Source organism: Dipodomys merriami, unplaced genomic scaffold, assembly GCF_024711535.1.
Source record: "Dipodomys merriami isolate MVZ:Mamm:240054 unplaced genomic scaffold, mDipMer1.0.p SCAF_42, whole genome shotgun sequence".
Taxonomy (NCBI): Eukaryota; Metazoa; Chordata; class Mammalia; order Rodentia; family Heteromyidae; genus Dipodomys; species Dipodomys merriami.
The window spans coordinates 13,100,813-13,117,669 of NW_027205826.1; the positions used below are offsets into that span (position 1 = coordinate 13,100,813).

Genomic DNA, 16,857 nt, shown 5'->3' on the forward strand with positions numbered 1-16,857 from the left:
TGTAGATCTTGCATCTGGCTGTCAACCCAGACTCAGTTCCACAAATCTGTTTTTCCAGCACCCTGGAAATGGCGACTGGAGAAAGGCAGGGGACCTTGGCTCTAACATTTTAATATACTAGCCAAAGCCAATTGCGGTGCGCTCCATGGACTAACTTTTCACTTAACTCTCATTCTGTTGTTTTCCATGTGCTGATGCTGGGTCTCGAACTCTGCCTAGTGCTCTCTCTCACTTGACTGTTTTCACTCAAGGGTGGGGGGAGGGGCAGGCACTCAACCACCTGAGACACACATCCACTTCTGGCTTTTGGCCAGTTAACCAAAGATAATACTCTCAGCGATTTTTCCCTCCCAGCTGGCCTCTAATCGTGATCCTTAGATCCCAGTTTTCTGAGTAGCTAAGAACCACCAGCACCTGGCTACATTTTCCCCCCTAATATAAGTGAGTTAACATAGGTATTCTAAAAATTTAGAATGAAGTATCTCCTTGTGATTGTATTTCTCATAATGAGGTGGGCCTTCCAGTGACTACGATTATCGGGGTGACTAGCTGTTTTAGATGGGGCCATTTATAATACTCTCTGGTTATCTCCCTAGCTCTTTCTGGCACTGGTGAGAACCACCTTTGTGACATGACTAGCCTAATCTGTATTTCATGTTCTAGCCCCTAGCAAGATATTTTGCCTTGTCTGCTCCCTATTCTCAAGAGAAAGTCAGTCTTAGATGAGGCTGGTATTGGTATCAGTACCAGAATAAAAACTAAGCAAAGGAAGGGATAAAGTGTCTGCATAGATTCTTTACATAATTCTGTTGCTTCTGTGTAGGAGGTGGTTTAGTTTCTCATGTTCCTTGGTTGGATTTCCTCCCATGCCTAGTTGAGACACAGAAAATAAGAGCAATAGCAGCAAAGAGTGCATTCACATCACAACATCTGGGTGAAGGAGAAGCTAGGTTGATGAGTGAGTGCTACCTCTGTTCGAGGTCAGCTATGCCTTGTAGATTTTTTTTCTTTTCTCCCGATGTGCTTGAGGGTGTTCAGAATCCTAGAAAGAACAAAGGTAAAATGTCTCACTGACAAGGGCAAGATCCTACTACACTTTCAGTTCCAAGAACACATTAAGTCTTACTTTCTGTGGAAGTCATGATGGTTTGTGTAAACAAAGAAAATATCACTGGTTTTAATATGGGCTTAGTGTCTGGAACATAAAATCTATTTAATTTAGACTTTACAGTCTTGGGAGATAGGTCATGTTACCATGTTTGTTTTTTACAGATACATAATCTAAGACTTAAAAAGATAAAGCTAATAAATGGCTTGGCTGAAATTTGAATCATTGTTGTCTAATTCTAAAAGCCTAAATTACTGCCATAAGCTGAATTTGTTCATTGAATGTGACAGCTTACTTCTAAAGGATCTGTTTGATGACAGGGAGACAGAAGAATTCAGGAAAAGGCAGGGATATACTTTGCTGGCAAAAGGTTTTGCTTCCCCCCTCCTTGTATTTGTTCAAGAATATATACTTTCTGTGTTGAAAGTGTCTTAAATATACTTACATGTATTACTGAATCTATAACTTTATGAGACCAGATCCATTATTATTTCACAGATAAGAAAAAAAAACCAAAGTTATTAATTTTTCCCAATCGCATTACTACTAAAGACTGATTGTAAAACATGTGAACTTTAACCCTGGGCATTAAACTCTGGTGAGTAGAGGAGCCCAAGATACTAGCTAGTGCTTTGAATTGCTCATATATTAAAAGAAGTGAATTCTACAGGGAGGTGCTTAGAGAATGAGGTTAAGAAAATATGGTTAGCACATATGTATTGAAGAGGAAGGCAATCTGCCACAACAATTAATCTGTTAATAATTTCTGTCCTGTCATTTGATTCTGTTTTTTAACTACTAAAATGTCTAGATTGTCAGAGCTGGATGTGACTTCAAAAATCATGTATAATCTCGATTCCCACCATTTTATAGAGGGGAAAAAAGGACATCATAGGAGTAAGTGACTGGGCTCCAGACTAGAACTTGGAGCCAACTTCTTCCATGGCTAGCATGCATTCCTCTATTCCTTATTTGGAAAATTGTTTAACCTTTAAATATGCTCCCTTACACTCTCCATAGTATTTTCTCTAGCCTTCTTTTTCTCTTTCCCTTTCTGGGTCTAATTCTGACTGTTGCTACCAATTGTCTCTCCCCTGACTCTCTGATAAGAAAACTAATTTCTGTTGGTATGTGATCAGCAAATGTGACAACCAGGCTAAATCTGTTTGACTTACCTGGACTCTATACTACTCTTCCTTTCCTTCTAGCCATTACTTTATCCTACATGGGTTTTATATTTTTATTTATTTATTCATTTTTATGCTGGTCCTGGGGCTTGAACTCAGGGCCCGGGTGGTCCTGAGCTTCTTTCTGATCAAGGCTTTCTGCTCTTGACCACTTTAACCACAGCTCCATTTCTGTTTTTTGGGGGGAGAGTTTATTGGAGATGAGAGTCTCATGGACTTTCCAGCCTAGGCTGACTTCAAACCATAAAAGATCCTCAGATTTCAGCCTCCTGAGTAGCTAGGAATTCAGGTGTGAGCCATGGGGCCCCAGCTCATCCCATTTTTTTTTCCTCTGCTCATTTCCAGTCCTGGTCCACTTTCTTCTCTGTTCTATAAAAGCTTCCACATGCCCTCACAACCTTCTTTTCTCCTTCCTGCTTTTCACTTTGTTCATCTTCTGTCCCTTCTTTGTGAAGACAGTTCTGGTCACTTCCATGAGAAGTGGCCCTTCTTTCTAGTATCAGATACATATTTCTGCCTTAGAACTCTCAACACTTTATTATATGTTTAAAAATCTGTTTTTTAACTCCTAGATATAAGCCCCTAGAAGAAATAATACCTGTTTGTTGGACTGTACACATGGTGCTTAGCAGACTTATGAGATATTCTTTGAATAAATGAATAATGAATAAATAAATGAAAAATTTGAGCTCCCTTTCCTCCTAAAGTCTAGTTCTAAATTCTCTCCTAAATACCTTTTTGGAAACTTGAACAACTCAATATGAGCAGTACACTCATTCTCTTCTTCCATTATCTGTGTCACCCAGACTTCTTTTCAAGTATTCCAGTCCTCAGTACATTAAAATCATATGGATGGCTGTAAAGAATATTGATTTTAATCAGGAAATCTGATGTACTTAGTCTTAAGTATATCACGAGCAACAAAATGTTTGAGGAGCCTCAGATAAACTAGCAGTATAATCTCCTAAGTAGAAAATCTTGAGTTACTCTTGACTCTCACATCAATCAGTTCTGGATTTCTCTATGTTCTGTTTTGCCTCTTTCTGTATGTGCCCCCCCTCCCATTCCCCTTTCAGACACCACTCAATACAGCAATTCTTAAATGTAGTATGTCTTAATACTGATCAGGGACGAAACTGAATTACAGTTTGGGTTTTCCTGAATACAACCAAGTGTTCCTCATGAATCTGAGGACATATGATTTCTTCTTAAAATTGACTATTAATTGTGCAAGAAATCTTGCCAGTATTTTTTAAAGCCGTATATACAAAGATATTATTATTATATATACAACTGTATTTTATGTATATACATATATATATACATGCTTTGTTTTCAGGTATTATTAAATGCAGTAAAATTTCTCAACTCCTGATGATGAAAATTAAGCTCCAAGAATAGACTTTGTCCTCTTTCTACTTTTGGGATAACTCTCTATCACCTTCACATGGAAGGATTCCTCTCCCTCTACACTAACACCTCCGGGACAGTTCCATTTCTATGGGATTTATGTTGGACTCAGAGATCCAAGATGAGAGATCCTTTATTACTTCAAATACTGCTCTAAATGGTTTGTCATATTCAGTAAAACTTACAATAGCTTTATACAGAATTCTACTAAATGTCTGAGGTCACTCAGAATGGGGAGGTGAATTTAGATTTCTTTCATTCCAAAGCTTGGATTATTTTCCATTGTAACACACACACACACCTTCCCTCCCCAACCCCCCCAGCACACACACCCACACACACACACACACACACACACCTACCTTCCCTCCCCAACACCCCCCCAGCAAAAATTCTGCCATTCATCTTGGGAATATCTGTACAGTGCTTCTTTCATGTAGCAGGATCGACTGGAAGTTTGTTGATTGATGTAAAATCTTGATCCTACCCTAACCATCAAATTTTAAGCTACGAAAATGGTTCACTGGCTTCCTTCATCATCCTTTTAATTAAGAAGGTCCATTGGGATCTGGTACTAAATGAAAGGGTAGGTTAAAAATGTCATCTCTGTGGATTTCTAATAAGCTTAAAAACCAAAGTTTTATCTGGAAAAGCAAAAGATAAATATTTTCATAACCTAAGCCAATGAGCTTTCTGTGGATTCTACAATATTACTAGTTCACTCATTTGGGATTTGTTATTTAATTTGTGTGTAGTCCTTTGGAATTCTAGCTCAGTTTCCTAAATTAGATTAACTGGATTGAAATTGGAGTTCCCAGGTGATTAAAAAAAAACACAAAAACCCTCCAACTTCATAGAGTTGTTTTAAAAAAATTACGAGACAGTGTTTGCATCACACTTAAATTGGTTCTGGGAATGTAATAGAACTCAGCAAATACTAATTACTGATCATTATTATTGTTTTTCCTTCTAGTGTACCAGGTGACCTAAAAGTCCTGTTAGAGAATATATGAAAAACCTGAGAGTGGTTAGATTTCGTGGAGGGCGTTAGGGCGAGCCCACTGGGATCCTGCCTGGAGATTTGTTCAGCAGGAAAAGTCTTAAAAGATGCAGTGGATGAGGGCAGCAGACATTTAATTTAGAGGTCAAACTTGGTTCAAATCCCAGTGCTACCATTTACTGGCTGATCTTAGGCAGGTATAACATTCTTTCAAAATCTTATAACAGTGGAGCTCATTTCCATACATCTCACAAAGGTGGCTTTCAAGACTAAATGAGATAAACTTTAGCTGTACTATCATGCCTGCCTGCCTACAAAGCTAGGCAGTATATAGCCCAGACTGACCTTAAATTCACAATCCTCCTGTCTCAGCCTCCCAAGTGTTTGAATTACTGGCATAAGTCACCATTCTAGCAATGTAATGCCTTTTAAAAGGAAGGGTCCATCAAGTCAATGATGACCGATCTCTTGCCTTCTCTTCCTGTCCCTTCTATTACCACAGTCACTATTGATCTCTGCTCATACCCTGAATGCATTTCTCCTCTTCTCTCTGGTGATGTGATATTCACTCTCCTGGATTTTTCATTCTTTTCACGATGGAGAGTCATAGCCTCTTTACCCTCCTCTCCTCTCGTTGTCTTCATAGCATTAACTGTTAGAAGTATTTTCTTCTTTCATACAAAAGCCAGCTCTCTAGACTCAAGCCTGACTCAGAGTTGCTCATGTGTTCATGTCTTTTTCTAGGCCATTGTCATCTCTTGAGTCATCATGGGAATTGATGGTGCAGCATTATTATTATGTCCCATAGTATACTTTGTTTGAAGTTGTTGACATCCATGGAAAGTTCCAATGTGGTTGGTTTTTTTTTTATTTTTACATTTGGATCTTACCATAAAATGTGCTTGAAATATTTTTCAGACTACTGCCTGGACTCACCTTGTTTTTTCTTTTTTTGCAAATAGTCTTTAAATAGATTACCAAATGAAGCATCAAGGGGTTGTAAGAATGACAAGCAGATGGTACACATTCCAGCAATGACAACTCCTCTGCAGCTACTTGGCTGAGAGAGACTACAACACACTATTAGGTGTAAGATGCATCAGAGTATTGAAAACATAGAGGGGAAGGGGGCACAATGTATCTTAGAGATTTTGAGATTTTCTTACAAGTGCTCTGTAGGTATTTGCTTACTAAATATGAACAGAACCAATTACTAACGGATAAACCAACAAAATCTAAACTAAATTACCCATCAACTTAATCCCCTGTGTGAGGGGAATTCATCTGTATTTAAATTCTGCAACTGGTAATGTGAAGAGTTGATGATGGTTGTGATTTGACCTAAGGAAGTTTGTAAATTCTGAACATCATTTTCACTTATTGTTTTACTTATTCCCTATATTTTAGTTGTTTTTATTTTATACAAAATCTTATTTTAAAATGTTTCACAGACTCTGAGACAATACATTATTGAAAAATGGACTCTAGTCGTGATTATCTCAGAGAAGGGAACAGCCAGCTTCTGGTCAGACTTCTTAATTTTACCTGTGGCCAGGTAACCTTTTGCTTGTAGCTTCTGAAATTTCTTTGTTCCTCTTGGTTTCTGCTGTAAAGCCTTGTGGTCTTCATCCCTATCCAGGGGTTGATTCTTGGGCTGTTTTGGGGGGCTTCTTCTTGCTACTTGCAGGTTTTTTGTGTTTGTACTTGGTACTGGGGCTTGAAATCAGGGCCTTGTGCTCTTGCTTAGCTTTTCCACTTAAGGCTGGAACTCTTTTCTGTGTGTGTGTGTGTGTGTGTGTGTGTGTGTGTGTGTGTGAAAATACCATACAGAGGGGTTACAATTACATGGGCAAGGTAATGAGTACATTTCTTATCAAGCATTGTAGCCTCCTCCTTTGTTTCCCCTTCCCATCCCTTCCCTTCCCTCCCCCCAGCCAAAGTTATAAAGTTCGTATCTCGATATAATGTCTTGTACATTTCATTGTTGCAATGGGTCCACCTGTATCCCTATTTAAACGATTTGTTTCTTCCCTTCCCCTCCACAAAGTATACCAACATCAAATACAGTGAAAACAGGGGTTATATCGTGGGGGAAGGACATACAAAGCAACAACTCTTAACATTTGATCTCCACTTCCTCTTCCAGCTTTATGCTGGATAATTGGAAATAGGAGTCTCTTAGATTTATCTTCCAGGGCGGGTTTCAAATCATGACTCACAGATCTCAGACTCCAGAGTAGGTAGGATTACAGGTGTGAGCCACCAGAGCCTGGCTTGTCATTGTATCTTAAAAGTCACCTGGGATGGATCTTTTTATATATTTTCACCTGTGATATATCTTAAAATTATCAGCCTCAATTATTGCTCAGATTTCCACAGAGAATAAATAGCTTTTTGATTTGTACAGGTAATTGGTTTTTAACCATGAGAGGGCAGCCTTGTTTAACTTTTAAAATGTTTCTTCTAAAAACCTAACCAGGCAAGCCATGCTGATAGAATGACTCACCAGAACGGGAGAAGCCTCCAGAAAGCCTGCTGGTTATGTTTTCCAGGGTGCTCAAGGAGAGGTTCTGCTTTTCCTTCCTGAGCATCCCACATTAGCATGAAAACTACTGTGACTTACATAGCAGGTAGGGAGTGCAGGGACAGCTCCCTGTGTGGGAAGGTGATGGGTACCATCCAATGGGGAGATGCAGGAAGAGATCATTCCAAGGTTATATCTGGGATTTGAATCTGTGGATGACAAATACATGCCTATAGTTGTGTAAACTTTGAAATATACTTAAAGCCTCCCTGGTTAGGCAAAACCATTAGGAAAAAGCTAAGGTTGAAGGTGGATATAACAAGAAAGGGTGTTATGATCAATCCTTGTAGGTAACCTGGAGATAAAAAGACAGCACCTTAAGTTTTATATCTTTAGTTGGCCATTTTATCCCACTGCAGTGCATTTTATCATAGGAACTCCTAAACTACTGAGGGAGCATGTTTAATAGATAACTGAATTCCATTCTCCGTGTGAATAGGTGGTTAAACATAGTAGGGTAGGAACCAACTTCACAAGGAGGGTTGAGTTCTAGAATTAGATTTGGGAAGCATAGGGCTGATGCCAGGTCTGTTAGTGCAATCCTGGGCAGATGGTGCAAAAACCAAGAGAAGAGAGCTCCACAAAATCTGGATCCCACACGCTCTGTACCTCACTCTTATACAGCATGGATTTTAAAGTGCTTTCCCAGTTCTGTAGCAGTGACAGTAGCTGCTGATATATGCTTAAATTATCTTTAGGGTGCTTCTTTGTCAGCTTTGCAAACTGAGTTCTGAGAACATATGGTGACATTCACTCATTCATGTTACAAACACCTGAAACCCCCAGATGTAGGAATCAGTGGCATGGAGGAACCAAATAGATGAGTTTCTGCATTCTATGTCTTCACAATCCACTAAGGTATAACTTGTAATCTAGTGGGGAGTTCGTTTCTTGGGTTAATGAACAGGAGATTCACTCCTGTTGAACAACCTAATGGTCACAAGATATTGCTTCATTTGGCTTTTTTTCAACATAAAAAGATCAGTGAACTTTCCAGCAGCCAAGATGGAAGTAGTACAGAAATGATATTTGATATTGGTCTTAGCCCTGTATTATGATTTAAGTTTCCTACTTTGTTCTTTACAAACACATTACCACAACAATATTGATTGCATTCCAGAACTGAATAGGAGTGCTGGTTAGATCAAATACTGCTTTGATATTACTATATCAGGGGTTCCTCATATAATTAGAAGTGCATTCATTCATGGAGAAAAAAAATTATGAAAGAGATAGTATGGGATCAATATCACTTTTAAGTGAATTAATTTATATTTTGTCTACAACGAGAGTGAGTCCTCTGTACTTGAATGTGGGCATACTTAGCCCTTCTAGTGTGCATATAGGCCCAGAGATCTTCATGACAACTCAGGAGCTTACCCATGGCCTCTAGCCCCAGAAAACTTGCCAGACTCCTGTACCCTAAGTAAACCCTCCCATGGTCCTTTTACAGTGTAGGCCTTTCCCCTGAACATTAGCTGCTGTCAGTCAGCGATCAACAGACATTCTATAAGAGGCCAGATAGTGTTTCAAGCTTTATTGGCAGCTACTCAATTCCGCCAGCCATTGTAGCAAGAAAGCAGTTACAGATAACACAAGGAATGAACGAATACACAAAAATAGTGGGCCTGTAAAGCCAACTTTGCAAACCCCTGTTCTAAATCCTTTAACCCCACAATGTAAACGATTGCACTAGGAGAAGGCACCCAAAATAAAGACAGTAAATTTATTAGCCAGTCTCAAGGTACTCAACAAGCCCTGGGAGAGCCTTGTGGTGAGGTCCTTTGTACCAGTTGATGTAATTTATTTTTCCTTTTGGTTCTGAGGGCTGTACTCAGGACCTTACCTATAACAGCTAATAATAATACTCAAGTGGTGGAAACATTTGACCCATATTTCTAGCCATTTTAAATTTGATGAGGTCTGGTCTCACTACTTTTATCTGGGCTGGCCAAATCTTAGGATTCTCCTACCTCCACGTTGAGAGTAGCTAGGATTACAGTTGTGTGTTGTCATACCTGGTATCCTAGTTGGTATCCCTCTTGTAGCCAGATAGATTGATGGAACAATGGCTGTTATGATCTGCTACAGCTGATCAAAAATTATTAGTACAGAAAACCGAACAGTTATAAAAATGACATCCAAATACAAGGTGGAGTTATGGGTAAATAATATTAAGACTAGATCATTGTAGAAGTTTTGTTAAATTTACAATCCTGAAGTTCTGATATTAGAGAAGGTCTTGGGTATTTTATGTCCAGAGGGGAATCACACCATTTTAAAACCACATTCCAACTTCACTCTAGCATTCCTGTCTTCCTGTTGGATTTCTATCATACTGTATATCTGATGTCTCAGGATCAAAGGTAACTTCTGTGACGATCATTTTCTGAGGACCTAGAAGACTGTTCCCTGCCTGTAGGTTGGGAACCAGAGTTGTTTATAAATTATTCATCACCCAATATTGGCTGTTAAGCAATGTCCCTGTTCATCATTCATGTTATACTTTTGTCTAGTCTTTGAATGGGTTGAATAAGGCTAAGTAGTTTTCCCTTTGGGAACATACAGATCTTTTCTCTGAGGATGTATGATGAGGAATAAGCATGACCCTATCTCCCCTCTGGGCCCCTAGTGCTGCTCACTGAGGCATTAGAACTCCATATGGTGAAAACTGATGACAACTCTAGTTTATTCCAGTTGTTGCTTCTATGGAGACTCTGGGTGAAAACCTATTAGTATTTCTCACCTGAGTACTGTGAAGGATTTGGGGATACCTGGGAATAGATTTAAAGGAAGGTCACATTATTAATCGATACACTTGTACGTCCAGTTATCCCTGGCCACGGATGAGTCCTCCACATTACTTTTAGCAGTCCTTGGATGTTAATTCAAGCCTTGTCATCTCTGACAATGTCTTATGGTCCCTCTTTCTGGCTGCTAATCTTTAAATAACTTAGATTGGGGAAGACATTTTTTTTGTCCCTTTCTTGCACAGTATGGAAAAGAAGGTGCAATTTTGTAGCTATTCAGGGCGGAAACACATTTTGTCATTGAAGAAGAGAATTCTTGGATTTGTTAATATATCTCCTTTCACAGCTAGGCTGAGCAACATTTTACTTCTCTGACTCCTTTCTATTATTAAGAAATAAATAGCTGTTTATCCGACTGCCACACATCAGATGGCACTCTGCTTTTGGAATATCTTGCTTACAGATCTCAGAATACATTGAAGTTAGTGATGCAAATCCCTTAGGTATTCCCTTTTGAAAGCAGGCAAAAATAGACATTGCTGCTCTAATCATTCTGTTACAGACCGAACGGTATTATAACATACCTATCATTTGCAAATATAAGGAAGCACCGAGTACTGCGACCTTACCAAAGCTTGCACAGGAAGTCACATCCATTTGCTCCCAATTGGTTTCAGTGTGGAGGACCACTGTACTAACATGTTGCTATAGACTTAAGTCTACAAGATCGGACTCCAGGAATCTTCAGGGTCCTCTCAATTGCCTCGTTTGCTTTGGGTTTTGTTTTTCTGTTAGCAGGAGAAGCAAGCTCCCTTTAATAGTTTAGTAACAAGTCAGGTAGTCAGTGTGACACACCGATGCCCACCATGTTGTGGTCCTTGATCAGGCAGATGTCACAATGAGTAAAAGGAAGTCCAGGGACCAGCTGATTGGGAGATGGACAGAGGCCTGCAGTAGGCTTTTATTTTGCATGAAGCTTGTCTTTTATTTATAGAAAGATGTGTTCCATGCTGCTTACGTGGCGGTTTACTGTCCTAATTGGGGGCTCTCTGTTGGATTTTAATTACAGAACTATTTAATTCCTGGGAAGGGCTGACAGATGTGGATTGTCATTACAAATTAATAGGCAAGTTCTGGGTAGAAAGTCCTGAAGTCTCTCCTGTCGTTGATTCACATACAAGCTCCTAGTTGGAAGGGGGTGGCACCTCTAGAATATCTTTGGTTACCCATTGTTTCTTTTTGTACCCATACTGGCACTTGAACTCAAGGCTTTGTGCTCTTGCTTGGCTTTTTTTTTTGTTTTCTCTCAAGGCTGGCTCTCTGACACTTGAGCTATATCTCTACTTCTAGCTTTTGGCTGGTTAACTGGAGATAAAAGTCTTACCTATTTTTTCTACCTGGCTTTGAACTTTGATCCTCAGATCTCAGCCTCTTGAGAAACTAGGATTTCAGGTGTGAGCCACCAGCACCCAGCCTGGAATAGCATCTTTAGTAGAAAAGGCAATTGAAGTAAAAACAAACAAACAACACCCCCCCACACACACACACCAGATTCCTGTTAGGATTTGGTGTTTTCTGTTGGGATGGGGAAGGTTGAACTGGGAGTGCTATTAAGAGAAGAATCAAGGATGGGATGTGGCTGGGTCACCTGGAACACCTGGAAATAGGTAAGGAAAAGCAAAATGTAGTAACAGCCTTTTCCCCCCCAAAAAAGCATGTTTTGTCGTCAAACTCTAGAAAGAGCTAAACTGACTAATGTCTTCTTAATCAAGAGCCCAAGATTAGAATGAGAAAATGGGCACGTTTTCCCCCTCTAAGTCTACTTCTTATTTGGTAACTGTATCATTGAGATAGGAAGCCTTGTTTGAAAAGCCCTCTGCCCATCACAATGATGCCGATGTCCATGGCTTTGGTCAGCAGACCTGGCCTCTACCCATTTGGAAGTAGCTTGGGCCATACCACTCAGTACCCTAAGGATGTAGAGAAAGATCATGGCATTTGAATATGTTTTAAAACTACTCTCCTTAAAAGCACAGTTTGCCTTCTTAAGTATGTCACCCAGATCAGTGTACTGGCCCTTGAAGACTACAGTCTCTTCCCCTTTTATTCCTTGGGAGGAATAAAAGGAAGAGAGAGGAAGAGAAAGAGCCTGGAGTTGCTTGTTGCAGTCAATACCTGTCTCTATGGGAAAATCAACCCATCCAAGCAGTGTGTGTAAGGCAGGATTTCTGTCAAGGAAAGCATCCTCTTAGGAATGAGTTGGAATTATGCCGAGAAGGTTTTAGAGCATTGAAGAAGAACTTGCTAATTACTAAAGTGGTAAGATTGTATACTGCAGGAAATAGGAAATCTCTTTAACATCTAACAGACAAAGATGAAAAATGTAATAAGTAGTGCATGTTAAAAATAGGCCGACTACTTTTTCAACATAATCCTTACCCATCTTTTAAAAGCCTATAGGGAATAGGTGCCCTTCAACTGAATTCCTGCTCACACTTTTAGATCTGCATATTAACCATGATACCTTTTAACAGGTAGAGGGTACAATGCTTTGTGCCTTTACATTTTAGTTGTACTTTTTTTTTTTTTTTGCCAGTCCTGGGGCTTGAACTCAGGGCCTAGGCACTGTCTCTGAGCCTGTGCTCAAAGCTAGTGCTCTACCACTTGAGCCACAGCATTACTTCTGGCTCTTTTTGGAGTAGCCTATTGGCAATAAGAGTCTCATGGACTTTCTTGCCCTTGGCTGGCTTTGAACCACGATCATTAGATCTCAACCTCCTGAGTAGGTGAGATTACAGGTGTGAGCCACCAATGCTTGGCTTATTGGCTTTGTACTTCTTAAGAAAACTGTTTTATTTTCCCCCTTTTTTTTTTTACAGTATTATTAAAATACCTAGTTACATGGTATGAAAATTGACTATTTTTCCTGAAAATGTTAACAACAGTGCATAGATATGAATAGCATAGTTCCAGGGCCATATAGAATTATCTGTGCAGACTCAAGGCAGCTAAGGATCTTGGGAGCTTATATGTCTATTTTGTCATGTACCAAATGACTCGAGCCTTATACAGCCTGTGAGCCAGACATCCTGCAACTCTGCTATAGGTAAATCTTGTTATTATAATTTCCAAACATTAGTGAGCCCAGACCAAGAATTCTCAAGTGAAAGAGCTGCTTCTCTTTTAATCTCTGGCAACCTTATGATTGGAGCATTGTTTTCATTCTTTTTCATTGATTCGTTTTTATCTATTACTGTAAAACAAAGCTCAAAGGCTCTCACCCCAAAAGGCTGCAACAGGTTCACAAAGAACATTTATACTGTACTAGGAGGACGGCAGAATTTGTTTTCTCTCTATTGGCATTGCTAGTTCTTTTTGTTTATTCTTTCCAGTCAGTAGTTGTCCATATAATATGAACAGTCTCCTCTCATTTTTCAATCATGCTATTAAGTCAAATCCTGCTAGGAAAACACATTTTGTAAGAGAACTGCCTTTTTCTCTACCCCTCTCCTTTTCCTTCCTCTTCCTCTTATTCCTTTTCCTCCTCCCCCTCCTTTACTTTCTCTTCCTCTTCTTTGTCTTAGTCTTTATCTTCAAAGCAAGCATTTTGTTCCTTTTTGTTTGCTTTGCTTGGTAATCAGTTGTTTTATTGTCTGAACATCAACGTAATATACAAGTAATGATTTTTTTCTGGTTACTTTGCCAACTCATAATGGTTGTTCTATGACTTTAAGAAATTACTGGAATTTTATACCCTTTGATCATTCCTGAAGTTCTTGAGATCTACTATTAAAACATAGTGTCTATAAACCTAGTGTCTATAGTGTACTCATAAAATTTGCTGAAAGAGTAGATTTTTGCGTTACTTTTCTTATTACAGGTATACCTGCATGCATTAGTAATGAAGGGGTGGAAGAAACCTGGGGAGATGATCACTGTGTCTTTATCTTCAATGGCAGTGGTAGCTTCATAGATGTACACTCATCGTCAGAGTCATCTGGATGGACCTATTACATCTGTACAGCTATTTGCATATCAATTATACTTTAATAGAGTAGTTTAAAACAAATAAGCATATTGTATAAGTAAGTTTCTGGATGCTATAGAGATATTTCTTAAGATTTTCAAAAGACCTGAAAGAGAAAGGTCCTCACTTGTCCCCTCCCTTCCCTCCCCTCCCTTCATCTTTCTTCCTTTCTTTCTGTGATGGTATTAGAGTTTAAACTCAGGGCTTCATGCTCTACCAATGAGCTCAGACTGTAGCTATTTTTTGCTGTGGTTATTTTGAAATAGTTTTGTTGTTCTTTCCCTGCACATGCTTGGACCATGATCCTCCTATTTTATGCTTCCACTGTAACTGGTATGACAAGTATGTACTACTATGCCTGACTTCTTCAGTTGAGGTGGAGTCTTGCAACATTTTTGCCTAGGCTGGCATAGAACCTTTATCATCCTGACTTCAACCTTCTGAGTAGCTGGGATGACAAGTGTGAGCCATTGTACCATGCTATTGGTTGAGATGGAGTCTTGTGAATCCCCCCCCTCCCCCCCCCACACCTTTGCTGGCCTCAAAACTTGATCCTTCCAATCTGAACCTCCTGAGTAGCTAGGATTACTAAAATAAACTACCACACCTCTCTAAGGGTCCCTATTTCTGATAAAGCTGGGAAGATCGGATTAAAAGCTGTTTCTGAAACCATTCTACCTTTGTTCTCCCTGGCTTTATTCTACTAAGCCAGTGGACTTCACATTCCTTACTAATCATTTTCCTCTACTTTCTTCTTCTTTTGGCGATACTGGTGATTGGACTGGCCTCACTCTTGCAAATGCTCTACAAGTTGAACCATCTCCTGGTTTGAATTGGGCCTTACCTACCTTTATTCCAAACAATTCTGACTGACTCAGTGGAGATGTTCAAAATTAAAATTGTGATAAAAGTTAAAATTTCATGGAAAACGTACCTGTGAATGTAGTACAGTCTATGGAGATATAATGCTTGATTATTAAGCCTGGGAAGGTTTGGCATGCTAGCCTTACCATAAAAGAGCTATATGCGTTGGGGAAACCATTTTACAAAAGCCAGACCGTTGACCTGTTGCTTTTGAACTTTGCAATTGTGTATGTGTGTGTGTGTGGGGGGGGGTGTCACCCTATCTTATCTCCACAGGGTAACTAGACCAAGCAAATTGAGAATAGATGTGGACATGTTTAATGAAGAACAAAGACATTTTATTAATAAAGAATAAAGTCTATGGTAACATTAGGTTCCTAAATAGTGAAAGGGATTTACGGAACAACTTAATCATTAGAAATATTACTGCTGGTGTTTCAGACAGTAACAATTTACAAGTTTTGAACATTCTCTCTTCATCATTTACTACACGAATGTGAACAGAAAATTTTAGGAGTAAATAAATTACAGTAAAACTAAACGATTCTAAAAAAAGTAAGCATCTTTTTCGATGCACGTTTTTTAAGAACAGTTTGTGAAGAGAATGGGAGAAGGCAGTCAGGAGAATTCAGTCCTCATGCTAAATCGGTCACTAATCTGTGTGTATGGCTTAAAAGGAATCATTGGACTCCCCCGGACCTCCGCATTTTCCTCCTACACAATAAAAGAGTTTCGTCTAGTTCTTTAAAATGCTTCCAGCTCAATAAATCAATAATCCTAATTGAGTAGACAGGACATGCAAGCACGAACAGATAGAGGAATGCTTACAGAGTAATTTGTGGGCAAGTACCCACAAGTTCAGGCAGTATGTATCAAATATTTAGGGGAGTCACATGAAACACCCCACTTGGATGTCTAGCTCAGGAAAGAGGCTGACCTTCTGACTGATGAGTTCCATGACAATGTTTTACTAGTTACAAAAATTAAATGAAAAACTTGTATCACATCAAACTGACCTGCACCCCTCCAAGTCTCTACACAACATATATAGACCAAGTTAAATTCTACTTAGTGTTTTTCATGGAGTACATTTAATATCAGAGATGTTCGGTAACTTGCTCGAGGTCACATAGCTACCAAATGGCAGAAAAAAAGATAACTTTTTAAAGTTATAGTTGTACTGGAGTTTGAACAGAAATGCTAGTGTTTGTGCTTTACCACTTGAGCCACATCCCAGCCCTTTACTGATTGTGATGGGATCCTGCTATTTTTCTTTTTTCTTTTTGTTTTGCCCAGGCTTCTACCAGCTACCATCTTCCCAATATTCATCTCCTCAGTAGCAGGGATTATAGGCATGAACCACCATGCATGGCCTCAAATGAAAATCTTGGTTCTAAGTGCAGCCTTCCCAGTTGCTGAGCCATCACCATTGCCTGACTTCTACTTGACCAAACCTTACTTCATGAACTCTTCAAAGAAGCTGGCTGGGCAGCTGTGTTTGTCTCCTCCCCATGTAAGTTTGCATAATATTCTCACATTTTTTAATTAAGTAGTGGGAGGCTGAGAAAGGTAGGATCATGGTTCCAGGCCATTCTGGATAGAAAAAAATCCACCAGACTCTATTTCAGTGGAAGAGGCTGGGTATGGTAAATCCAGCTGTGACAGTGGATCCCCAGCTAGGCATAAGCCCAGATAGGAAGCAAGATTATCTCAAAAACAAAACCATAAAGGGGGCTGGGGACATGACTCAAGTGGTAGAACACCTAACTAGAAACCCTACAAGCCTTTAATTCAATCTCTAGTACCATCTAAATGAATAGATCAATTAATAACTTTTTTGTATTTGCATCTCCAATATTTTTCTGTTGTCAGTATTTCAGGAACTGGTAGGTACTGTCAGTTCCAAATGACTTGCTGTGGATGACCA

At 39.3% G+C, this 16,857-nt stretch overlaps 1 protein-coding gene across 1 annotated transcript in view; it reads left to right on the forward strand.

Annotated features, from left to right (window-relative positions):
• LOC138807271 (uncharacterized) overlaps positions 1–16,857 on the forward strand; it is a 127,321-nt gene that overhangs the window by 1,108 nt on the left and 109,356 nt on the right. Inside the window, exon 2 of the mRNA XM_069992832.1 lies at positions 16,227–16,443. Within this exon, the coding sequence (XP_069848933.1) occupies positions 16,227–16,443 (217 nt within the window). The remainder of the gene's footprint in view (positions 1–16,226; positions 16,444–16,857) is intronic.